Consider the following 26,643-nt stretch of genomic DNA (forward strand, 5'->3'; position numbering starts at 1 on the left):
TCCAGCCTTTTGATAATTTTTATGGCCTCCTCAGGGCCCACTCCAACAGGTCCATATCTTTCTTACGCTGAGGACTCCAGAACTGGACACAATACGACAGATGGAGTCTCACAAGAGCGGAGCAGAGGGACAGAATCACCTCCCTTTCCCATATTGTGATGTTCAAGGCCCATGGCCATGCCCTGTAATGAAAAGGAAAGTCAGTTTATCCCTCACCAGCTCACTAGAAATTGAAATGCTGAAGGGGGCAGAAACCGAAGCTGGTTCCCACCTTTACTAGTGGAGGATCTGTGCTACATAGAGATCCAAAGCCCCTGCCTTTTGTATGCACATAAACTTTACTCCACTTCATAAAGTAGCAGCATAGAAAACTGTTACACTGTTACTCGTGAATAGAAATATATTACTTATTAATCACTTTATATCTGGCACTGCCCAATTTACATGCCTTTCTGATGCAAACAAGCATTACAATGCAAAGAAAACAAAACTTGGGGTTGTTTGAGTTTGTTTTGTTGTGGTTTTAGTTTAGTTTTGTTTTGTTTTGTTTTCCTAAACTATACAGGGTAAAACTGCTTTCTTCCTGATGGCAACCTACTGGAGACTTCACATCTCTGACATAGTACATTATTCATAATTATGTAGCAAAAGGTTCATTCAAGTAAGATTCTATCTCATTTTCTTCCTTTTTTGTGTAAAGTAACACCTTGGCTTCATGTTGGAGGTCACTGAACTGCAAGGGTGTAGTAAGGGACTTGTTAAGCCTGGGAGAGTGGCAAAGTCTGGTCATCACAGTTTTTAAGCAAGGGTGATACCTTCTTCCTCCTCACCCCAGGTCTAAGAATTGTAGTAGGGGTCAAGAGTTTTTAAAATTATTTTCTTAGTATCTTCTTTTTCTGTTAAGAGATATGAGACTGAGACCAATACAAATACATATTGCTACTGTCATTGGTAGAAGCTGTGTGGCGTGGTTTTTGCCTACAGGAAACTGAACTAGACCACACCTCTAGCACAAAGTTCCATCTGATTCCTGTCAGTGACCTACACCAAAAGCTTTGGAGAAAGGGGTAAACCACTAAAATTTGTAGTTGGGTGCCTTCAGCAGCAATGCATTGTCTCATGCTAATAGTTACTGTCATTAGCTAGGGAAAATGATAGTCCCGTTTACTGTGGGTTTAATTCAAACTTTAATTTTGGTCTCTATGGCTCAGATCCGGAGGTCTGGGAAACTACAGCAGTGGCTGGAATTAGTCGCTAGAGGATGCAAGTGTATATGGATTTACAGTACTGTTCTAAATAGGGAACAATACTATATGCCAGTGGTGCAAGAAATGGCTTGGCTGCTTAAAACTGCTATAAAATTAAAACAGAACATGGACAAGGAGATTGCTAATTCCACCAAAATGTTTAATACCATAATAGATTTTCACTGAAGTACAGAGCTAATGTGAATATTTGTACAAAATATGTGGTTAAAAATAGTATTGATTTATAATATATACAGATATGTCACATCTGTGTCAGAAATGCAGACACTTGAATGAGAACGAGTCATGGTTTTAAATCTACAACAACATACATGAAGTATTTCTGCAGCTACAGTAGGTGAACTTGCCAAACTGACACTTAAGGATCCATCAGTCATTACAGATGGCATCTCTTTCAGAAGTTTCTGACAACAACTCTGCTCTAAAATGGATTCAAAACATTTATCTTCAGTAACTGAATAGCAAAGAGAACACATCTGTGTGACACTAATGTAGACACAACTTTCTCTTACTAGATAAATGATCATTTACAAGAATTTGTTAAAACAAGGCTGATTTTCTGGTGTGTAATAATAGAGAAGTTTAATCCTTCTTGCTGGACACTCTCACTCAGGTGAGTGAGGAAGCCCTTGACTCAGGGACAGCAAATGGGCCCTTCTTAATAGAGCTCTGAGTTACATGGATTTAAATTACATGGACTGAAGTCTGTCTTGTAATTCTGAGTATCTTCATTTTTCAGTAACTTTGAGGCTGCTCCCATTTAACTTTCCCAGCCTTACTCAAGCAACCATCTCACAACTGTCCCCATTTTTTGGCTATGCAGCTACTCCATCAACACACAATCCTGTACAAAAAGGATCCATGGATAACTCTCAGTGTAACGGCAGAATGCCTGTGTAGCAACTGAACAAATTGACTAAAGGGGAGAGACAAATTAAGGCTACTTAATGCTTTCTGAGCACCTCTGCAGTGGAGGCATTTGGGATTCTTGCCATTCCATTTTCAGGAGTGCTGCTGCTGTCTGCCTTTAACAGTGCAAGCTTCCCTCCAAGCGAAAGCAAATATACTTGACGCTTCTAATAGACGTGGGAAAGAGATTTTACAACAATTCCTCCCTTGTAATTCTACCCTGAATGTCACAGACTACATGTATTTAAAAAAACAGCACAGCTCACTTTAGGAAAAAAAAAATACCCTAATATATCCTCCTTTTAAGAGGAGCCCAGGATATTTGAAAGCTGCTGTAACCTTCCCCCCCCCCCCCCCCGCCCCCCCCCCCCCCGCCCCCCAATGATGTGGTAAACTACAAAAAGCAGGGTTTGGGTTTTAATTATTCAAGAGCATTGCATGAAGATGAGTATAGCTGAGAGTCAGTCTGGGACTTTAATCCATACCTGGTTTTGCTTTTTGGTAAAAGAGAACTAAATGTGATTTCTTAGACAGAGAGGAACCAGGGAAATGCAAAAGTTTAAATTCATACACCTATGTAAAAAAGTGTCTTAAGCGGCTCAATATTTAGTTCTAAAACGTTTACAGTTAAAGAAGGAACAAAGAAAAATTAGTGAAGGTTACAATCTGGAAGCACTGTAACTTTAATTAGCATATCCACAATCACATGCTTGAATACTCTTTGCCATAGAAAGCTTGTTCCAGCTCCCCAGGTCCATGACAGACACTGCTTTTCCTCCAAGCAAGCTGTTCTAGCAAGTCTGTAAGACCACCAAAGCACCTTCAGGCTTCATCATTGGGCAGTAAAATACTGAAGGACAATTCAACCCCTGTGAACTGCTGAATCCATTATAAGAAATTGGTCTGATCATCAGAGAGTGAGTTGGTAACTACAGACCCAACTGCAGAACTGGAGTCTGCTCTGCACTTGCCAACACGTCCTCCTAAAATTGCTGTTTCTCTTCTTTGATTGCAACTCTTGAGGACAAAAAAAAAAAAAAAAAAAAAAAGAGGCTGTACAAGGAACAGCAATAGCAAGACTGTCATAGAATCACAGAATTGTTTGGTTTGGAAAAGACCTTTAAGATCAAGTCCAACCATTATCTGACTCTGCCAAGTCTGATGATAAACCATGGCCCTCAGCACCACATATTTGTGTCTTTTAAACACCTCCAGGGATGGGGATTCATGCATCTCCCTGGGGAGCCTATCCCAGTGTTTGATAACTATTTCAGAAAAAAACCTGTCTTCTAACATCCTATCTAAATCTCCCCTGGTAGGCCATTTCCTTTCATAAGTTGTTACTAGGGAAAAGAGACCAACACCCATCTCACTACAGCCTCCTTTCAGTGAGTTGTAGAGAGTGGGAAGGTCTCCCCAGACTAAACAATCTCTGCACTTCCCTGGTCCTGCTTGTGAAAGAGGGCAGGATGCTATTGGCCTTCTTGGCCACCTGAGCACGCTGCTGGCTCATGTTCAGCTGGCTGTTGATCACAGCCCCAAGTCTCTCTCTACTGGGCAACTTTCCAGCAACATCATTAATGAAGTATAGAGAGCTTCAGCTGCAAGCAGTTGAGGCTTGAGCAATGGAAGCCTCAGGCTCCTGCTGCAGCTGGGAGAAATACTTTTAACTGCCGTTATTCAGCATCATGCAGGGTTAGGTTGCATGCACCAATGCTTAGTATAAATAAATATTGCCTATTTGTGTGGATAAATTAAGTGTGTCCTGAAGTTACATGCATATAGACACCCCTGTCCTCAGCCAAAGTCCAGTCTGAGATCCTCTGGGACATACAGCTCTCTACCACCCACAACTGGAGCCTTGTAGCTTATTTCCAGGTGCTGTGTTCCACACCGAGCAAGGTGGAAGAGCCACAGTCAGCACCTATGCCATGCAAAATTTCAGTCACGTCATTATCGTAATTGGGAAAGCTCATATGTTGCTTAACAGTGAAGAATAAATCAGGCCTCCTATAGTGCATTTTACTGCTAAAGTACTCTGTAAGAAAATTACTATTCCTATTTTTTCTAATCAAAATACAGAAATTAAGGCCTATCTTTTCAAAAAGAATCAGAGCTTACATTTCCAATCAGAATTCTTAAGGGGATATAATTTTTACAGTCATGATCATCCTTTGAGAAACTAAGTCTTTCATGCCAGTCATCTGGAAAAAAAAAAAAACAACCAAACTTCTTTTGCAAGTGCAGATCTGAGTGATCAAATACAAGAATTTCTCAAGACAGTTAATCACCAAGCTCATCTTCTGTTTTCTAATCCTTTGCAAGATCCAATACAAACTGGTGAAAGAAACTACAAACAAGGAGTTTCAATTTTTCTAATAACTAATGTTAACAGAAGTTCTTCACCAGCCTGGATGGTAACTGGATGCCATGTTCCTTACTCAAGCACTCGTGCCCACTGCATCTACCCATTATTATAAATGCACAGCAAGAACCACATCAATCATCAGGGATGTGCTTTTGCACACCAAGGATTGTGCTGTATTATTTTTTGAGGGCACACCTATCCAAATCCACAGCAACCGAGTGCAAGCTCACAGGACTTTGTGAAGCTGCAGCAGTTTAAAATGGAACATGGCATATCCTGCCAGTAGGAGGACTATTTGTTTCCCTTCATTTCTATTGAAACAGAGTTTGGCCTGTGTCCCACATTCGAGCATGTTCAGTTCTACCAGTAAAGAGAGCAGTGGTTATGTGCCACATTAGGCAGTTTGTTAATACAAGTTTAGCACTTTAAATGTTGCTTTTCCAAATGCCAGCACAAGCAGAACACAAAAATAATGTTTGCTGCATTCATTTTTTTAAACTAAGCTCTGAATTGTACACATGTAAAAGTGATTAATTAGCCAATAGCTTCTTTGTACTCCTATAAAATATGACTAAATAGAGTATTTCAAAAGTAGGTACAACAGAATGGAGACCCTAACATAACCTGTCACAGTGCTGAGACATACCACTGTAATAGAGCCCCTTGCTCTCTACAAAGAGCAGTCTCTTTTTGCAAAAAGCTTTTTTAGCTGTTGCTGAACAGGAGAGAAGGGGGCGAGGATACCAAAATAAAACCAACCCACTCCTCCCACCCAATTTAGGATCAAATAAATGTTAAACAATTTATCCGTGGAGGTGTTTTTAGCATATAAAACACACTACAATGGCTCTGTTTGTAGTTGTCCTGGTAGAGGAAGGGATGCTCTTGTCATGTTCTTTTGCTGAAAAGAGTGTACTTGAGTGTATATGTGTATGTTAGGATGAGTGGAATTTGTACTACCTTGTCTTAATTACAAAAATCAAGGCCACAGAAATTCTTTTATCTTTTGTTCCAAAAAAGCAGATTGCAAAATACCTTTTTTCCATGTGTTATAAATGTTTTCATGCTTTTATCTAGATTTAGGAAGTCATTAAAACTTTCTTGGTTTTGTTTTTTAAATTGAAACTTTCGTATCTGAAGAGGTCAGAAAGGAGAAGCAGACAATGGGCAACCAAAGCAGCAACTGTACTCCCCTGATTTCCTCCTTTAATTTCCAAGTAGCAGCAACAGCAACGTCCACCAAGCAGAGGGCATGAGCCATTGCCACAGGCTCCTGCTCTGGAAAGGAGATTAAAAGGACATTGTCTATGCCACTGCGCATCAGAAGCTGTAATGTAACACAAAGATTTCATTCTTATTTATACTGTTATGACATAAGGGGGTCTGCTTTAGCACTGTGGAAAGTGCAGTCAGAGGGACTGAACTCATAGATGCTACACAAAAGAAAATTCCCACGGAAGTAGGGGCTTTGCCTATGAGTTCCAGAGTTAAATGGGGCAGTTACTCTTCCACATAGTCAGCACCTTTTGAAGGAAGCCTTTCTTCCAGGCCAGCAAAGAACCAGCCTTTAGCAGAATAGCAGTTTCTCTTAAGAGTCACAAATAGAGTTACTTTTACAAGAGGGGCTTTATTTCATAATACCTGAAATGTTTTTCTATGACAACCATTATTTAATCATATAAAGGTGATATACAAGCTCTGACCATAGTTATAATGGGCTGCTTTTCAGTTTTCAGCTTTCTAATTGAGTTTCTATGTCTGTGTATTAAACAACTATCTATGTTCCGCTCTCTCCTGGGTAGTGCTATATAGTTTTTATAAAGACCAAGAGCAGTCATTGAATGGGGAAGGCTTTTAAATCTGTCTGAAAGTACACTTTGAGGAAAGAACATTTAAGGTCTGATTCTTCAGTTTGCAGATTTATGAAATTTGAAGCCAAAATCTGTAGTTCAGAACCAAATCTCTCAAAAGTTTGAGCACTTGGATTCAAGGACTAGATTTGGCTGCCAACAGTTTTGCATGTAAAAAAATCTAGAGTATCCACTTTGACAGGAGGTGATTTCTGGTTGTTTACATCAGTGGAGAACGTGGCCAGCAATTTCTTCTGTACAGCATATATCAGGAAAAAATCTTATGCATTTAAACCTTCCTGTTGACACTGGTCTAAACCCCATGGACATTGGCATTCTCTGTGTTCTCAAAAAAGACAGCGGTGTTACTACTGAAATGTTGTGGGTGGCCTGTGACTGTTTTCAACAGTAACATAAAGTTGTAGTCCTAGTAAGTGGCAATTTATTTATTTTAATCCATTCTAAATGCATCACTTGGGAAATAATTGAAGTGAAACCTCTGAGGAGTTACTTTAAGACAGCTTTGCACAGATCTCATTAGGATACTAAAGCCCCATTGTTTGTGCAGGCTCTGCTGTATTTAACGTGCTTCTATTAGTGTAACAGACACACACGACGATGTCCATAATGCAGTAAAGAGTATCACATTATAGATATATGCTAAATAAAGCACCACATCTTGATAGGAGTATTAGTAGGGGGCAGTGGTGGTCAGAGAATGAACTATAACGAGAATGGTTATGTCCTCATTCTCGGAATGTCCTCACCATGCATGTTGAGAATGGCATCTCCTGTCTTCACAAAGCAAAATGCTTTTCTCCTGGAAGTACTGTAGAGCAAATATTCCAGCAAAGGAGACTTGACTCTGCGGAATCTTGTAAGGGTGCTTCTAACTAAGGGTGGAATGCAACCCTCGCTCAGAAACCAGATCATTAGGTTTTATGACAAAAATCTTGATTACTGAACCTAACCTGACTTTTAGATCCTAGAATGAGCTTCCAAGATTCTACTTATTTTAATTTGTAAAGGATTTTAAACCATGAAATTTGGCTGTGCCATTTCACGGTCACTTTTGGAGTACAGCTGCAGCTAATTAGCTTCAAAATCCTGCCATGTCTTACACATACACTACCTTTTCTGTGGTATTAATTTCAGTGGAACTACTCATGTGCATAAATTAAGTGCATGCTTAAATATATGCAAAATCTGAGCTCAAAGGTCTAGAAAAGATGTTCTCAAAATGACAAGTACGCCTTAAAAAAAAAATCATCATGGCAGGTCTGCCAGACATGGAATCCTCTGTCTGTCTGCTGTCAGCCATGATGAGAGAGCACAGAAAAAATTTTGTAACCCAGTACACATTGCAAGTGAAAGAAACATGCAGGGCAGAGTGAAAAAAGGGGATTCAGTTGCATGCACTCTAATTTCAAGTGTGTAATTATGGTCCTGTTTTCTTTGGCCTAAAAAACGAGAGAAAAAAAAAACAACAAACCAACAACAAAAACCCACCAACTATCCAACCATCCTCTCCTCACCTCCACAAACCCAAACTGCATACAGCTCAAAAAGGGCTTTAAAGCACAGGAAGTAGAGAGGGAAAAGGTCTGAATATTAGAGATGTATGTTTAATTACTAACGGTTTCAGGGCTATTCAACACACCACTAGCAAAGAATTCAACCTGCATCATTGTTAGAACTTATAGCTATAACAGACAGCAATAAATCCCATCTAAAATGAGCAATCAGCTTCTCTTTTTTCCTCAAACTCAGAGAGAAGTACCACTCATACCTTTATGGAAGATAGAATGACAATCCCTATTGATATTCTGGCTCCTTCCTCTTTAGAGAGAAGGACTGAAACACATCAGACTCTCCAGCAAGCTGCTGCCTCTCCCCCTCAGTCCAGAGAGCTCTATTTCACATCTCTGCCACCATTAAGGACCAGGGTACTCTACAGCTGTTGGTGGTGGAAGAGGGCATTTTTCTGCTGTTTCTAAAAATGTTGCAAAGATAGCATTCCTCACAGAAAATTCCAGGGGGATGAAAAGGCCACCAAGCTGCTAGGAAATTATAAATGACACAGATACCCTCCTTAAAAACAAGCAAACAAAAAAAAAAAGGGAAAAAGGGAAAAGACAAAGGTCTGCTGTGGAACTGAGGAGGTCAGAGGAGCAGGCTGCTTTATGAAGGGCAGTAGTAAGTATTCTGGGAGTTTGAATATCAAACCTGCTATCAGACTAATTGCCTGCCCTGAATGATCTCTCTGGTAGTGGTGTTTCAGTATGCAAAGTACAGCTGTGAAAATATTCTCAGACTGAATCCTCTACTCCCTTGGTTTTTTTCAGCCCTGTTTTGTCCTTTCCAGAAAAAAAAATATTAGTTGGTGTGTGATATGGTTACATATATAAAGATCTTTTTCCTAGCCCTTTAATTACATAGGCTTGATTATTGTGAAGGGATTTCAATGAGTTTAATGTCCTGGTACTCAAAAGGCAATGGATGCCTTTCAACAAAACAAAGCAAACAAAAACCAAGAGCTGTGCTGGAGGAGAGAAGTGCTGCTTCTGCCAAGAGGCTCAGTTAGATACAGGAGGTGGCAGACCAGGGCGTCGAGTTTGAATGATTTTTGGCTTTGGAGAATTCTTTGGGTCCTCATCTTCTTCCATGTCACTGTCGCAGACATGCACTACCACACTGGGAGTGGATTCTGTTCCTGCATGCAGCTCATACTTCTCTCCTGTAAGCAGAGAAAAACAGATTAAAAGATGACAGTCTGAATAGCAGTGCAGACCATGACACGTTTGGACTGAAGAATTCTGCTGTGCCTGGGTAGGGTAGGTGCGTGCATGCTGCTCCTAAACACAGGTGAGGGTAAGCACAGCTCAACTGTAGGAGGTGTCACAACAGATTCTGGGGACCCTGTCCCCAGTGGCCATTGCTCTGTAAGGCGTGATAAAATACACCGGTGTCTGTAACAGCGTTTTGTACCAATGTAAGTGGCCAATAACATTGGGGAAAAAAAGTGCAAAGAGGAGAGAGAGAACACAGAAGTTCATGGTTAAGAAGAGGGACTGGAACACAAACTATCAAAAGTTTGGTCTGAAATCACATCACACCTCTTGGGTTGGGGCTATTCTTTTTTCTTGTTTTGTTTCTAGCATGGCTTCCATGCCATTTAAAGTTCACTAGATTCTGCAACTTGTCACCTCCAGACAGACATCAACATTGGTCCGATTGCTTCAGAAATAAAAAATATTTATATATATATATATATATATATACACACATTCCAGACAGAGCATATAGACCTCTTTAGCTTTTCTGTCTCTACAGATGAGATTCCAGAGTACAGTCTATAAATGCTTACTAGCAGGATAAACACTGAAAGAGTACACACAATTCTCTAACTGTATATTCCTTAGTTAGGTCTCCCCCCAGTACTCCTGTGAGAAAGATGAATATAGCTTAGGCCATACCTGCAAAAGTCTACAAACAAACAAAGGAAAATAAGGATCAGACATAGGACTTTCAGTCCTGCATTCAGTTTGTTGGCACAAGGTGTATTTTGGACTGTACTCAGGATGTCAGCATGTTATCCCAAAACTGGAGTCATTTATCTGGTGTGCAACAGCCAATAGAGCAGATTTGCACAAAGCCAGGAGCTAGGTGGTAGTTCCAAAAAGCTAGCACGCTGCTAGCTCAAACAACAGCAGTACAACAAGCATACAGTACAGCAAAGAAATTATGTATGACTGGTTATATGATTTTACATCACATCAGTCTTTGTAAGCATGCTATATCAATTACCTAAGTTATTATACTAAGGTAGCCCTACATTTACATATAAATTCTCCTCCTAGAGGGCTGGGTTTCAGTATTAAAATCACCAAGGTTATGTAGAGGACACCTCAATGGTTTGATCTCTATTTAAATCTGTCTCTGGTTTCTGTCAAGAAGCCATAATGAGGCATTATCTACAAAAGTTGACAGAATCTTACTGTATTTAGATACTGTTCTTAATTACTGTGTCATGTTCTGGTTATTTTAATCTTCAAGGTCACTCAGGCCTTTAGTCTTAAGGCCTTCCATTCTTCTTATCCTGGTTTCAGACCAGTTCGTAATAAGCTTATTCAGCCTAAAAGTTTTTAACTTTTAACTCTATTCTTCTGATGTCAAGTAGATATTGACTATAAAATTGCAAGGAATTAATTTAAGACTGTAAAGTCCCAACTGTGACATTTCTGGCAGGATGACTTGGTCTTTCAGAAGTGACAAACACCTATTCAAAGCACTAAAAACTAGAAACCATTCCAGACAATGCACTGTTCCTCTTTGGAGCACTTACCATTGCTCTAAAACCCACAAGACACAGTTAAATTACAATAGGCTTACAGTGACCATACTCACACCTGATAGCTCAGATTAATTTTTTTTTTGAGTGCTCCAGAACCACTGCATACTGCCTGCAAAATCTTTTGTGATAAGGAAAGTGAGGTCCCAGTAGACCTATCTGACCTGTACTTACAGTGCAGCAGCTCCTAAGTGCCTGCATCACAGGCAGAACCCAGCAGTGCTGTCTTGTACAATGGAAGTATGATGGCAATCCCTACCTTGAAGCATTTGTAGCTTGCTCATGTTACTAATTTGGAGTTTTATTTATTAGCATCTTTGTAGCAGAGTAATTCATGTGAGAAAGGGTTGCAGGTTTGGCCCTGCATTAGCATGGGTGGTTCTGAGACTGTGCTCACATGCTATTTGTGCTGAAAAATTCTTGGTCTAGAGAAGACTGGGTGGCTTGTGACTAGAGGACATGCTGCATTTTTGCCTAAAAAACAGGAGGCAACTAGTGAATAATAGCTGTAAGTCTGGCATCTTGCTGAGAGAAGTATTTTACTGCTGTGATACCATTAATGTTGACATTTAACTGCTCTATTTTTGGCAGCCTTTCCCATGAATCCAAATTGAGCAAAGCATTACAGGTCTTGCTGATAGGCTAATATATAAAAAGAGAAATAGCTTGGTTGTGCTGCATTGAGAAGTTATATGGTTGCTCTTTGCCTATTTCCCCTGCGGGCTTCAGCTAATTTCTCAGCTATGGGCTGACGTCAATGCTGCCAACCAGCACTGAAGGCTACATTGGTCACTGTCAGCTACAAGCAGCTCTGCAGTGTTGTGCACACACAACAGCAAGCTCTTTCCTCACACACCAGCACCATGAAGTACATCAGATTCGCTGCCCTCTTAAAAGGTAGTAATCACAGTTCAAATGCCACACTCTTTCACTGCTTGAATGCTTCCCAGAAGGACTCTCTCTGCTGAAAAAGAACAGTGGAAATAAGTATAGACACAAGGGGAAAATATTCAGATGCCTCTGGCACAAGTAACTGCAACAGCAATTAATGTCACTTTACAAATCAGAATTTGATGCACTCATACATCAGGTTTTTAAGGCACAGAGATGTTTCTTAGCATAAATGAGCTGCAGACTCAGTTCTGTACTCGTGATTATTCACGCCTGCAGAACTGTGGCTCAAACTCCAGAAAACCTGTTTAAGTCTGAGCTAGGAACAGGACAACAGTGATTATGGGACTTTCATACAGCTTTATCTTGTTCCTAAATGTAATTGTTTGTGGAAAATTCTAAGATAGTAAGTATAAAATAAAAATCCAGTAGATGCAGCCAGGTTACCTTCTGCTTTCTTTCTACATTTTTTCCCTTACTCTTAAACAACACCTCTAGCATAAAAACAACATTGAGCTAAACCTGCAGCACTTAAGCTTCTGGAGTAATGGTTGAATCACTACAGTCAAGTTATGTTTACAAGACACAGTTTGTCCCAAGCTAAGAGTAGCAAGTCAAGTCAGCACAGTTAAAGCTGATGAACTTCTGTAGTCAGTGTCACTCAAACACTTGTCCAGTAACCTCATGCTGCCATCCCTGATGCTGCCTGCTTTGCATTCTCAAGCCCTACATTGCTCCACTGCTCCTGCTTCTCCTACCTGCCTGAAGAACTCTTACAGGCTACGTAATCTTACAGGATTCCTGGAGGGAGGTGTCTTTTCTCCTTCAGCTGTCTTTGGGCTCTGGGTCTTGATAGCAAGTTGTTTAAATATCAGGTAAGCTTAGATGACACATAAACTTGCTTAGAAAAACATCACAAAATTTATCAAATATGCCTGAATGTCTAAACTCTGTTTTTAGGATGCAATGCAGGGAAAAATTAAGCTGTGGCACCTTCATCACATAGATTTGTCCAAAAAATGTTCCTAACAAGCCCCTGAAATAGCAGCAACATTCCTCTGGTTCTTTGCTTCACACAATAATAAAAAGATAGGAATTTGAAGTTTCACCAACAATGGGCCAAGCACCTTTGATGTCACTTGGCACCACCTTTTGTGACCACACTGACCACATGCAAATCCAGAGCCTCAGGTGGTGCCAGAAAGATGACCACAAGAACAGCACAAAAGCAACTTATGATATTTCTGAATTAAAAATAATAGTGTGTGATTTTTCTGTCCTTTCTGAATCACTACTATGACCTTTCCTTGATGGAGCATCTCTATGGAGCTATCCATGCCATGTTAAACATGTCATTAGCATCATTGCCTAAGAGTCCAGTGCAGAGCCACAAAGATGATTAAAGGAGTGGAACATCTTCCTTATGACGAAAGACTGAGGGAGCTGGAGCTGTTTAGCTTGGAGAGGAGGAGAGTGAGGGATGACCTCATTAATGTTTATAAATATGTAAAGGGTGAGTGAGTGCCAGGAGGATGGAGACAGACTCTTCTCGGTGATGCCCAATGACAGAGCAAGGGGCAATGGGTGGAAGTTGAGGCATAGGAAGTTCCATGTGAACATGAGGAAGAATTTTTTCACTGTGAGGGTGATGGAACACTGGAACAGGCTGCCCAGGGGCATTCTGGAGTCTCCCTCTCTGGAGATATTCAAGATCTGTCTAGATGCATTCCAGTGTGATTTGGCATAGGTGACCCTGCTGTGGCAGAGGCATAGGACTAGATGATCTTTTGAGGTCCTTTCAGCCCCTAACATTCTGTGATTCTGTGATCACAAACCCACCTTCAACTTAAAATCCTTTTATCCAAGAGCTTTACAAATAATATGGTGCAAATAGCAGGTGGTCCTTTGTAGGGGTGCATGTTTCTGCTGGAAGAGATCCAACCCATCCCATATAATACTTCTACTGGATGGATCTGACATAAACAAAATGGAAGAGCTGCTCTCTGGAAGTCCATTACTGATGTTGCAGGAGAAGGTCACCGCCCTCTCCTGGCCGACAGAGCAAAGCAGAAGGAAAGCTTTTGACAGTCAGCAGCGCTCCTGTACCCTGCCCCTGGTAAGGGGGAGGGAAGAGCAGAGGCAGTCACAGAACAGAGGGCCTGTTTTCCAGAGCTGGAAATGTTGTCTGCCACCCATCTGTCTGCCCCACTTTTAATCCTCTTTGGAAGTCATATGAAGTATTCTGAATTTCCTTAGAATCAGAAAAAACATGAGAGTTTGAAAACACCTGGGCACAAGAAAACTTGCTGTAGGAGACATGGTCTGAAATTCCTGTTTGTGGTGTGTACTGGGCAGGGCCCTGCTTGTCCTTGTTTTTTTCTTCCCGTGCAAGGATGAGCCAAATGCAGGGAGGAGCAGGGGCAAGAACTATGCATCCTCTTCAAGAAGCCCAGCCAGAGCATGGCAGGAACAGCTACATCTTAATTGCTCAGAAACAAAAATGAAACCCTGACCTAATCCCTCCTCTGACCACCAATCATTCGCAGACCAGTAGCCAAGTGGCACAGACTGCTGCAGGGTCTCCTTTGTGTCCCAAGAGAGTACCATGGTAGACCCAAGAAAAATGTATTCTACCTGACCTAGACTTGGCCTGAGGACAATTAGGAGGTGCGAAGCCTGCTGGAATGGGAAATGCAGAGAGAACTGAAAATGGTGTAAATTTGTCTGTATGGGCTGTTGGAGATAGTGCCCAGGCTGCCCTTGTTCTCAAATTGTTCCTGAAATTGTTGAGGTGAGTTCTAATTGATAGAGGGCAAAGACTGCACTGGGGAGCAGGGGAGTAGTTAAGTGCTTAGGACCCTGACCTACATTGTGCGTTATTGTATAGTCCAGAGCTCATTGGTGGAGCCATGGGAGAAAGGCAGTTTGGGTAGTCACTGTGTGGGCAGCAGGCAGGGATTGAGATTGGCAAGGGGTGACCAGGGTGGCACCAAAAATCCTGAGGAAAGGTGCTCTGCAGAGCACAGACTTAGCGAGTGAGAGAGTAGAGAGAGGTCTGTTGAGAAAAAAATTGAGATTAACAGGTTTGAAATAGGTAAGGAGGGAAGAAATATGCAGGTGGAGAGGTAGATAGGGTGGGAGTAGGGATGTCTTCCAGAAAATAAGGGTTTACCCTAATGCCAGGAAGATGGTGATTGTAAACTGCTGCAGAACAAACAGCAGAACACACGCAGCTGCTTTTTCTTCCAGAGGAGCAGCTCTGCTGTACATGCATGGCCTAGATCTGGAGAGTCCCACCCCTCTCCATTACAAACATTTCCCATGTAAAATTATTTCCTGTATTCTTCAATGAGATGAAACTCAGACCTTATAAAACATTATGGAAAAGACATGAGGGCCTAGACTAGAGAAAAGCTTGGTATGTTGCAAGCATTTCTGCAGGACAGAGCTCAGTTCAAGTTAGGCCAGGCAGAGACACAGCCTGGGCTCTGGTAGGCAAAGATCCAAGCCACCGCCCTAGTTCAGTGCAATGCCATTGCATCTTCATTAGTATTTTAAACTACTGGAAGTTCTCTTGGCAGTGAAAGTGGTTTTTGTTAGAGATTAATGATCACACTTCAGAAAATATTGTAGATGGTGGTCAGAACCAGACACAGTCACAACTGCTGGCTCTGACTGGTCTATGGCATTCTCTTCATGCCTCATTTAATGCTCAATTTCTGCATCTGCAGAAAGTGAGAATATACATCAATCAACCAGAAACTTAATTAAACATGTCATGGTCTTCCCTAAGAAGCAAATGCATCCTTACTGATCTCAATTTAATGTCAAAGGACCAAAAGACATCTTCCTTTTGTGCACAGCAAAAAGAAATTTTCTCCACTTGACTGGATGGTCACTGCTGCAGGCACAGGGCTGCAAAAAATACCAAAGCCCCACCTGTCCCAAAACTCACTTGGAAAAAGACAACTCACAGCAAATCTGTTAACTAGCTTCTGGCCTATTCATTTTACTCTAGAGCAAATCTCCCAGCCGTTGCACCCAGGGACAGTTTTAGTCTCTAATTTTGTGGCTATGATGATTATGGCAGCGTATGTGAAAAGAGGTGACCTGTATTCAGGGAATGGGTAAGTAGCATGGGTCTGTGTCCAGGTGGCGTATCTCAACATTCCCAGCGAAGTGGGTCAGTAAAACTCATCTTGTACTGAGAACATAAAAGAAACTGTTCACTATCTACATGCTCAAATGACTTTTCCCGCTCCTGTAATAGATATTAATCCTACTAAGTCAGTGTATTTATTACAGGCAAGATTCCTCACAAGTTAAAGACATAAAATTCTGTCAGTTCTGTAAACAACTGTGCCAGTGAGTATCTTTTGATAGATGATAAGCTACAGTTTCATTTTTAATTGTGTTTTTTGAATGAAAAAGATACCTTAACTTAACTGAGGCCAATAGCATTAGCTGATGCACAGCAGTACTAATGTGTACTGTTTTACTGATGTGATACTGAGAAATGAGTTTTGGTGGGATTTGTTTTTCAATGAAATTCTAAACATAGTAAATGCACAACTGAGGGCTGCAGTGCTATTTTAAAACCGCCACTGCAGTTAACTAAAATTGATCTCTCTAACAAGTGCTAAAAATAGAAAAAAGAGAGCACACAATGACTTTTCATAGTGCTCCCTGCAGGCTCCTTAAATACAGCTGAATATGACCTTCACGCAAAGCTGTCCCAGCGTGTGGGACAATGAGTGATATTTCACATTCCACTGCTCCAGAACAGGAATTGATTTATTACCCTGCTAGCTAGGGAATTCGTTTACATGTTTCCATTTATAACGCTGCTGCATCAAAAGGGAAGAAAGGAGTATTTTGGTTTTATTCTATTCAGCAGTTTAGAAGCAAAGCATGAATTCTGGAAATAATATGCAGTATAGTGCAAAGTGTTACACTTGACAGCCCTTTTCACTGGGTTTCCTGGTTGAAGAGACATAAACCAGAGGAATCTCCGATTATCTGCTGATATATATTTCCCTCCATACGAAAAAGACACAAAATGATCCTACAGACCTTGTGAATAATGAAACATCTCTTCCTGCACCTCACATGCTTCAGCTCTGGGTTACTCTCGTACAGCTACACAAAAGCCCCAGTGATGTCTACAATTGGAAGCTAACCTCAGAACAAGAAAGCAGTATTTCCAGTACGGCTGGGGAGAAAAAAAATTCTCTCATCCCACAAAATTTTAGAAAATAAACTCCGATAATTTTTTAGGAGTGCAACCTCCCAATTGTTATTAGATTGAATGTGAAGTACTTTATTTCTACAAAGGTGAATTACACTTAATTTCTAAATGGTACTACTTAGACCTGAAAATGGAACATTTTCCATTTTGAAAATTTTAAAAGAGAATGATTTAACAGCTTTGGAAGAATAGAAGAAAACTAATTGTAAAGATGACTTCAAAGAGCTATCCTGCTGGATTGGGGAATGGTAGTTGCCTCTCAACAAACTTGTTAGCATGAGAGTTTCTCTCCTCTGGTGGCTATGCAGTGATGCCTAAACTTTTGATGAGCTATTCTGCATCTTGGAAAGCAGTACAGAGCAGAGATGATTTAAAGCAAAAATTCCTCAAGTTCAAGGACAAGCATATATCCAGTCTCCGCGTAAACCATCAGTTGTCTCATCTAAACACAAACCTAAGCACGATAAATTGTGTAAACAAGCTTTGATCTGCTGTTCAATCAAATAGCATTCATGAGCTGCAGACAAGATATGTCTGTGTACATACAGTCAAACTCATTCTTACGCAAAAGAACAGTTGATGTGCATCAACTTAAACCCAAAGCTTTAATGCAACTTACAGGCCTCATACCAATTTCCTCTACAGCTATTCTATACACTGCATTTTCACATGAGGACCACAAGCTTACCTGGTCCTAGCTTTGAAACTGCATAAAGGAGGTCATAGTTGATGACAGGTGTTGCATCATCTATTGGTTGCCACCCTACAGGTGGGGAGGCTGGAGGCGAGATGAGAAACTGTTTTGCAGGCTGTGGTGGTGCCAAATGAAGCTTGTCTCCATCTGTCTCAGAGGTCTGAATCTTTAAAGCATAACAAACACATTGTTTAGTACAGGACGGGTAAATGGAATGTTTACTCAAATCATACACTTCTACCAAATGCCACCCAAGAGGATTTTCAGCATCAGGCTGAGCAGAGAAGGCCTAGAGATGGTGAGAGTCGGAGGAGTGAGGGGGTTGGGGTTGGGGGTACTGTTTTATGAGCACAGCTACAACATTTGTGCCTAACATATATGCTCTCTGAGGATATATACAAAGCTTTGGTATCCACAGCTGCTAGTTCAGAGATTTTTGAGGCTGAGAAGATACTGTTGTGATCTACTGGCCTAAACTCCTGAACCTCCCCCCCCAGACATTAATCAGTAAACCAGTAACTCCTGCACTAAGGCCTTATCAGTAACTTCAGAAAGGTTTCTTAAGGTTTGATTTCTTTAGCTGACGTGATAAAGGAATCTATCACATTCCTTAGTCATTTACAACTAACTGCTCTAATTTTATTTTCATTCAAAATTAACTAGTTTAATTCCTGCTTTTTTCTGGTATATTAAAGAAGTTTCAGTATCAATCATTTTATACTACAGCCATACCTGAGCAATAACTATCAGTCTGGGTCAGGCCCATATAAACATACACTGCTCTAGACACAGTGCTGCCTCCACATACTCATTCCCTGGACACTACTAATAAGCTCTTTTGAGAAAGCATGGAGAGCATAGTGCAGGCTTTGCAGATAATCAGCTTAGATGTGGAGACTGATCACAAGTATGCACATCTCCTTTTTTCTTGTGTTATCCCAAGTTTCCTGTTAACTTCTTTATTGTGCAGTTAGAGTGAAATGATTCTCAAATCTGCCTAGCAGCAGGTTTTGAAACCTTTCAGAAAAAAATTAGAGCAAGATCTAGGAGATTAGGACATATAAAATAGGACTGGAGTAGACTGTCAACACCTAAATCCATCTGTAACATCTTCTGAATTAATCTAAACCACTGGGCATACTGTTTTTTCCACAACTGTAGTTTCCTGAGGTTCTATTTCTGCCTAGGCTCAAAACAGCCCCTATTCTGCTTAGGCTGTAGAGGCTCAAAGTTTAACTGCCTCTTAGGTTTGACTGGTACCTTCAAAGGATCCTGCCCTTAACCTAAGGCCTCTGAAGGACCAATCTGGCAGCTCAAAGCACACTTATATTGCCTCTAAGCATTAGTGAGTATCCACTAAGCCACAGTGGCCACAGCAGCTTATTAAGGTACACTCAGAAGAGAGAGTGGTTGGGCTTTCTGTACCCTGGCTGGTGCCTATTACTTACCCAGGCTGTGAGACAACTGAGTTCTCTCACCCTTGGCCAAGAAGAATTGAAACCCCCATCTGACACTTCCAATAGATGGATATAATCTCCTATTCTTCTCCCTATATCGTCTCCCTTCCACTTGAGTTTACTGAACTTTTAGAAAATTCAAATGTATTCACTAAGAAAAAAGGAAAAGGCAGGAGGATGTCTGACTGTGATTCAGGGTTGTGGTCAAATAAGTAATTCAGCTCTGCTTTTTTAATTAATTCACAATACTTCACCACATTTTTTAAGGTTAGAGAGTTACCCACAGACAACAGCCAATGCTGTACATCAGTTCTAAGCTATGCAACTTCTATGTGTTGAATAAGCAACCTGGGTCTTGAGTGGTCCTTTATATTTACTGCAGACCCACCAGACAGATATAGCTCAGGTAACATAAGGAGGTCTGAGTAATCTCTTAGCAGAGAGATTGGGCACAGGGGAAACCTTTAGTGCTTTTATTCAGTGTTACTGTGCAATACTGCTGTAAAAGCTGCACACTAAGATAGAATTAGATATCGGATTTCATTACCTGTGCAAAATACAACTTTAACTTCTTCCCTCTGAACTGTGTTTCATGCAGCTCTATTCTGGCACGAGCAGCTGATTTGGGACTACTAAAATTTATCCTCACACGCCTGAAGCTTTTAAACAGCTGGAATGTCACGCAGTCGTCATAGGCACGGAACAAGCCTTCAAATTTTTCCTGCAAATGAAAAAGAAATAGTGCTGAAGATTAACTTGGTGCTCTGTCACATAAGTCTGTGTCAAAGGATAATCTGAAACTTGATGACAATTGTTTATCCAGGAGGTTTCAGCCTGTGGCCTTTAGGCATGGGTGTCCATAAGTCTAATAGAGACTCTGTGAAAAGAGTCTAAGGAAAGCACTGGTCTGGCAGTGCTGAACTCTGCACAATATCTGGGGGAAGGAGCCTTCAAATCGAGAACCCAGCTATTGAACTTCTTGTGGAAAAATTGCAACAGTGACTTCAGAAATGAAGCTGAAAAGGGCATATGACTGAAAATACCAGATAACTGTGGTCTCATATGACAAAAAGCAACATTGTGCTGAATACAAAGGAGCGGCAGACAGTCAGGCCTAATGTAACTGAGGGTTACATTCACATCAACACTGCAGAGTCATTTTGTATTGCCTGCTCTGTTTTTCTGGATGTTTTGTCATTCAAATGCTTAGCACAGATAGACACTCATTGCTTGAGAGTTCCTGCAGCAACAGGGGAAAAATTAGGTAACGGAAAACAGTGACCTGCCTTAAATTAGGGGCTTTAAAACATTTAGCTCCCATGTTCAAACTCCCATGTTCAAAAGCACATGACACAAATACAGATATTGTAACCCTGTGAAAGAAAGATCTGAAGTGTACCACATCTATGGACCTAGAGACCAACAGAAATTCAAGGTACATCAGCAGTCTTTGGAGGATCAGACTCTGTAAACTATGCACACACAGAGGACTAGATCCACATAAAATAAAACCGAAGTCCTTAAATCAATTCTGACACTTGCACAGGTCTTTTTACTCATATAAGCATAGATTCATAAAATATTAAGACTGAAAGGGAGCAGTTATAATTTAGTCTAGGTCTTTGTGTTTACTCAGATTTTTGACTGTCATCCAGTGAGTCTCACATAAAGTCCCAGCATTCTAACTACTGCAACCAACACCTCGTTAGAAGATGAAGAATCTTCTAACAAAGAAGCCAGAGCAAAGCCCCTTCTTTATCCTGAAAAAAAACCTCACCATCTGAGATGAGTTGCCACACCATTTCATATACTGAAGGCTATTATGTTAGGTGTTTGTATAATTACAATAACCTGATTTTTACATGTGTTAAAATATAACTTCTCTACTTCTCATCCAGCAAACATTTTCTTAGAGTGCATAACTCGTAGAGGATGCAGAACATGAAACAGAAAATGAACAATACTTCAGCTGTAATCTGTTGATTTTAGAAAAAAGACAAAGAATACAGAACTTCTTAGAAAAATATATCCTGGGGCACAGTGAAGCTGCATCAGGGAGCACAAATAGCACTGTGGCAGTGCTTACTGTCAGTGGTTAAAGAGTTAACCAGGAAAACAAGGAGCACAAAACACTAGTGCACATGTAGCAGATCTCCTTTCATTTGCTGCCAGCTCTGTGGTCTTCTTCCCCATAACTGATATTCCATCTCTGGCACCCTTTCAAAAGAACCTCCCTGTGGTCTATTAAGCTTTCATGATTTTCATTTCATTTTGCCTAGCCTCAGTCCCCTCTTCCTCTCACCGCAGGAGATACTTTGCAGAAGTGGGGGAAAAAAAAGAGACAAGAACTCTGTGGTTTGGTTGAGAGTGAATAAAGGCATTCAGTCATCCCACAAACAGCATGATGTTGATAGCTTTGTACAGATGGGTCTACTCATACCGCCTAACAGTCTCATTGCCAACATTTCACACCTGAATTATGTTGCTTTAACTGCTTTGATTACAAATTTGCAAAATTCTATTTTTCTAAGCAGGTGTCTACATCCAGTGACATTTGTATAAAGGTCAGCCAAAAGCAGCAGTCAGCTCAGTCCTGTCCTGCTTGGAATTTTGATGGTACAGCGACCTAGTCACAATGACCACGGAAAGAGATTTGGAGGAAAGGAGAGAAAGGGACAGGGGATGTGTAAAGTAGGACTTTGTGGCATTCAGAAATGTGCAATACTGTGTATAAGTTAAATAAAACCTAATAGTGACTACCTGATCAAAGCTTATGTCTTTAGGTTACCTGCATTATCTATTGAAGACTTCTTCAATATATATATAAAAAGAATCCCATTAGACAAACTTAAGTAGATATATATGACAGATATGAAGGTATTTATATACATATATATATATATGAGATGTGATTTTTATATACATATGTATATGTATATATATATGTGTGTGTGTGGAGATAGATATAGATAGATAGATAGATAGATAGATAGATAGATAGATAGATAGATAGATAGATAGATAGATAGATAGGATGATGATGAAAATACAACAGAAGTCACATAAGCTAAAAATAAGCAGCAAGATGAACATTTCCAAGTCCCCTGTGGGACCTCTAAGTTTTCCTGCAAGACAGCAATGAAATCCTTCATCATTTTAAAAAATATACTTCACCAACCATGGAAAAAACCATGCATAGACTTGTCTGGATGCTGGGAAGTAAGTATCTCTAATGACTGACTGAGGAAACAGATTCTTCCTGTCTGGACACAGCAGTAATTTCTTGCACAGGTCTGTCCTGTGTGCCTCCCTCTTTGTGCACAGCACACACAACAACCCAGAACCTAGATCCTGGTGAGGGACATAATGCAAAAGAAGAGACAACAAAATTTCAAATATGGGACCAAGAACAGCAAGCAGAAAGAATGTTCTGGATGCATTTCTGAAGATGCACTCTCATTAAGCACAGAAAGGGATGGGAGTTTCTTTAAATAAAGCTGATTAATACTGGACAGCAAATATAGTACTGAGAACATTAAAGTGCCATGGACTTTATTCTGCTTGCTTTTCAATTTGATACTGGTGCAGCTTTAGAGATCCAGCTTTGATTAATGCTCCTAAAAATGCCATGGGTGAGGAGGGAAATCGAGGCCTCTGTTTGAGTGCTATATTAACACAGGGCAGTCTAGCCACAGTGGGGACACATCTACTGCACTGACCAAAACAGAAACTCATTAAAAAGATTATATATCTGACTTTTTTCTACATTTTCAGCTGACAATAACGATGACCTCAGCAGAGGTCATTAATCATCAACTGCAGTTAATGGCCCTCAGCTGCATCTTGAGCCATACCAACTCCTCCAGCTTGATATTAATTCCCAGGAAAAGCCATATGCCATAATTGCTATTGCCTGTGACTTCTAATGTCTGCTTTATCTGGATAAAAGTCTTTCAGAGTCATTCTGATCTATAAGGGAATGTATCATATACGTTTTAAAGACGTAAGCAAATTCTCTCTTTCAAGTTTTGTGGATAAATTATTCAGGATTCATAATCCTCTCAATTCAGGACTTCTAAAATGCTTTTAGGATTCAGTATTTTTTAAAAAACTTTTAAAAAATAAGTATTTACATTTTCAGAATAGTTTGGAAACTCCTGAAAAAAACATAAAGGAACATCCAAAGTTAAACATCAGTTTTACTACTTTTACAAAGTCAAAATACAGAAAATCCTGAGTCTGGGTTTTCATGTGTCTTCATCCATCATATCTCTCTGAGACCCAATTAATGCTCTAGCAAGTGTGAGCAGCCTTGATTTGACCAATACTGCAGGAGTTCTCACTTCTCCCTTGTGGCTCCGTGCCCACTCCTCATCTCACTAAGAACTCATGGGCTCCATGCCCCCTCCCATGCAACACTGGGCATCTCTCCCAAGTCACCTTACATCAGCTCCCATCACCCATCATTCACCACCTCTAGCAGTTTCTAGAGTGTGTGGGGTTTTTGTTTGTTTGGCTTTTGGTTTTGTTTCACTTACAAAAGTAGCACAAAGTAAAAACATATTAATTAAGGCTGCTGATTACTCAAACTTGATGGTTATCGCTTACAACAGCCAATGAGGAGGGCAACCAGAGCACCACCCACAGAAGAAATGAGCACTGAAGTAACAGACACAAGCTAATAACCTTAGAGTGCAAGGGCAAAGCTATGCATCCCTGGACTAAAACCTGTTTTGCTATTCAGCAGGAGCTCATCTAGGAACCAAGATCTTCTCAGTCACACATTAAAAGTGACCAGTAAAATGCATCCATAAGGAGGCAAACAAAATGCTGGATGTATCTGGAAAAGTTTTAACGACATTATATAGAGCACTATTGTACCTCATTAAAAATGCAGAGTTTGCTTCCTGTATCCCAGACAGCTTAAGCAAAATGGGAATAAATTCATGGAATGAAGTGCTTGGCTTATTTAGCAAAACAATGAAAAATAAAAAGAGAAAAGAAGGCTGAGGGGAGACCTTCTCACTCTCTACAACCACCTGAAAGGAGGTTGTACTGAGGTGGGTGCTGGTCCCTTCTCTCTATTAACACGTAATAAGAGGAGAAGAAATGGCCTCGAGTTGCACCAGGGAAGGTTTAGATTGGAGATTACAAGAACCTTCTTCACTGAAAGGGTTCTCAACCACTGGAATAGGCTTCCCAGGGAGGTGGATGAATTCCCATCTTTGAAGATGTTTAAAAGACACAGAGATGTGGTGCTAAGGGACATGGTTTAACACAAGGTTTGTCAAAGTTAGATAATGGTTGGACTCTTAAAGATCTTTTCCAACTGAAACAATCCTATGAGTCTATGAAAGCGTGAGAGAAGATGCGATAATCACCAGCAATTTACCAGAAGTGTATAAAGTGTACTGTATAAAAATTAGAAGACTATGTTGGCATAAAGCAAGTGGAAACAATTGACACAAATAGGTTTATGTTATAAGTTAAAAAAGCTTTCAAACATCAGAGTGTTCAACTTCCAATTACAGGAGCAGTGGCAAATTATTTTTTTAAGATTGAATCTGGTTAGTTCATGTGAAGGACTATGACAAAGTATCAACACAACAAGCATTGTAAAACATGACTGCCTGCATTAGCAAGTGAATTGGGTTCTGACACAGTAAGTCCTTGTGATTTATCTCCAAACATTTCTTTGGCAAATACCAGCACTGGTATTGTGTTCATTCAGGACAAAAGCCAAGGCCTAATTCAGATCAATGGAAGTCTTTCCACAGACATCAGTGAGTTTTGGATTAGAGCCCTAGTACTCAGAACACAAACTACATTTTATTATTCCATGTGTTTACACTCATTATAACCCTTGTTACACATTTGATTTAGGGGATGGCTGTGTTTGAAATCGTTAGTCTAACCCTTTTTCTTAGTGTTTTGCAAGCAAATAAAGCACATATTTTTTCCATTCTAATTTTGCCTGTTCATTTATATAAAAAATAATCCAAGGAACTAACTGTGCACAATAGGGAAACTGAGACATAATTTACAATTATAGAAATTCAAGAAACTATTAAAGAAATAAACTTGTCTCAGAGTTGAATGCTTTCTCTTTCCACATTGCCACACTTGTTCCAACACTGCAGGTCTCTCAAGTGGCACAAGAAGAAAGATGGATTTGGTAGAACATATGGAGCAATGCACTGAGGACTCTAGAAACAGAAACATTCTACCAACAGATTCATCCCCCATTGAGGTAGAACAGAACTAATTTTACTTCTCAGCTTAGTCTCTTCTCAGTGACAGCACTTTCTGAAATTAATGGCATATTTTTGCAGACAATGTCCCCTTTCAGCAGTAGTAACACTCAATGTTTCTAGTTAGTACCAAGGATTGGTGTGCAGAAAGGCTCTTGCTTACACTTGGTCCTATGGAGACCAAAGTCACTGCTAAATCTTGTGTGCCATCCTGTGTGCTAAGGGATCGCCAGAGTCAAGCCTCTCCTTTAATGGCCAGCATCTGAGAAGGACATTTTTGCCTTCGATCCCAATCCATGAGTTCATGAATCCAGTTCCATCTGCTGCTGAGCCTGTTCTGAGACTTCCCTAGTGCCTGCCCACAGCTGTGACAGTGATGTCATTGCCATCAGAAGGGTGGTTTTGATTTTGGATTTTGTGTAAACAACCAACTTCTTTTTCTTTTTCCCATTAAAGTTATGAGGTTTTCTTTTCTGGTACCTAAGGCTCTCTCCGTTATTCCTTTTCTCTTCCTTTTTGGAAGGGAGAGAGATTGACAGAAAGCGTTTGTTATTCTTCTAGTGGCCAGACAAGCCCTAACCACAGACATGTCTTTAGAGCAAAGAGGATGGGCACACTGGTCAGTTCCAGGGACCTGAAGGACTCACTAAACCAACACACATTTGAGAAAAATGTAATAATACAGAAGCCTATAAAATATCATGTGGAAGTAATTTTAGGATGGGGTTATGTCACTGCTATCCGAAGGGTATGTTAATGACCTCGTCTAGATATTGTGTACAACTTTTCTCATCAGGATTACAGAAAATGGAGACAAAATGCAAGAGCAACAGGATACAATTTCAAGTATGATCAAAGAAGTGACAAGCCTTTCAAGGCAGGGTCAGCTCTGGGGGTGATGACTCTGTGTGAGTTGGCAGATTCCACCAGTCCTCCCTGACCGCAGAGAGCTGGCTGTGCAGAGTTGTCCTGTTCTCCATCACAGGAGGTACAGGGAGATGATCTCATCTTGGGAAATGGAAACTAAGGTACAATGTGTGTTCTTGCCACATTTAGGCAAATCAGTAAATGTTGTGAAGGGAATGGGATTAGCTGAATTAAAATAACCCACACTAGGTATTTTGTGAGGTACACAAGAATTCCAGCATACTCTGCTCATGACTTTCTGGTTACCACACTAAAAATCTGTTTCTCACCTTGGAACCCAGTGCAAAGTTCTGCTCATCTCTTCCTGAAGTAAAAGTATTGAGATGGGGTGAGAAGATTTGGGCTTTATTTACTGATACTAAACACAATATTAATTAGCCTCTTCTAAAATTGCACAATTGCCTCAATACAGGAACAAATCAGCCCAGG

At 40.4% G+C, this 26,643-nt stretch overlaps 1 protein-coding gene across 2 annotated transcripts in view; it reads right to left on the reverse strand.

Moving 5' to 3' along the window:
* Nucleotides 1–8,726: 8,726 nt before the first annotated feature.
* The window catches only part of RCAN2 (regulator of calcineurin 2), a 68,592-nt gene continuing 50,675 nt past the window's right edge, over nt 8,727–26,643 (reverse strand). For both annotated transcript variants that reach the window (XM_054383845.1, XM_054383846.1), the window contains exons 2-4: nt 19,584–19,757; nt 17,574–17,745; nt 8,727–9,132 (exon numbers count right to left, since the gene is read on the reverse strand). In XM_054383845.1, coding sequence (XP_054239820.1) covers nt 8,972–9,132; nt 17,574–17,745; nt 19,584–19,757 — 507 coding nt within the window. In that variant the 3' untranslated portion in view covers nt 8,727–8,971. The remainder of the gene's footprint in view (nt 9,133–17,573; nt 17,746–19,583; nt 19,758–26,643) is intronic.

The sequence above is a fragment of the Indicator indicator genome, chromosome 9 (assembly GCF_027791375.1).
Source record: "Indicator indicator isolate 239-I01 chromosome 9, UM_Iind_1.1, whole genome shotgun sequence".
NCBI classification, from domain to species: domain Eukaryota; kingdom Metazoa; phylum Chordata; class Aves; order Piciformes; family Indicatoridae; genus Indicator; species Indicator indicator.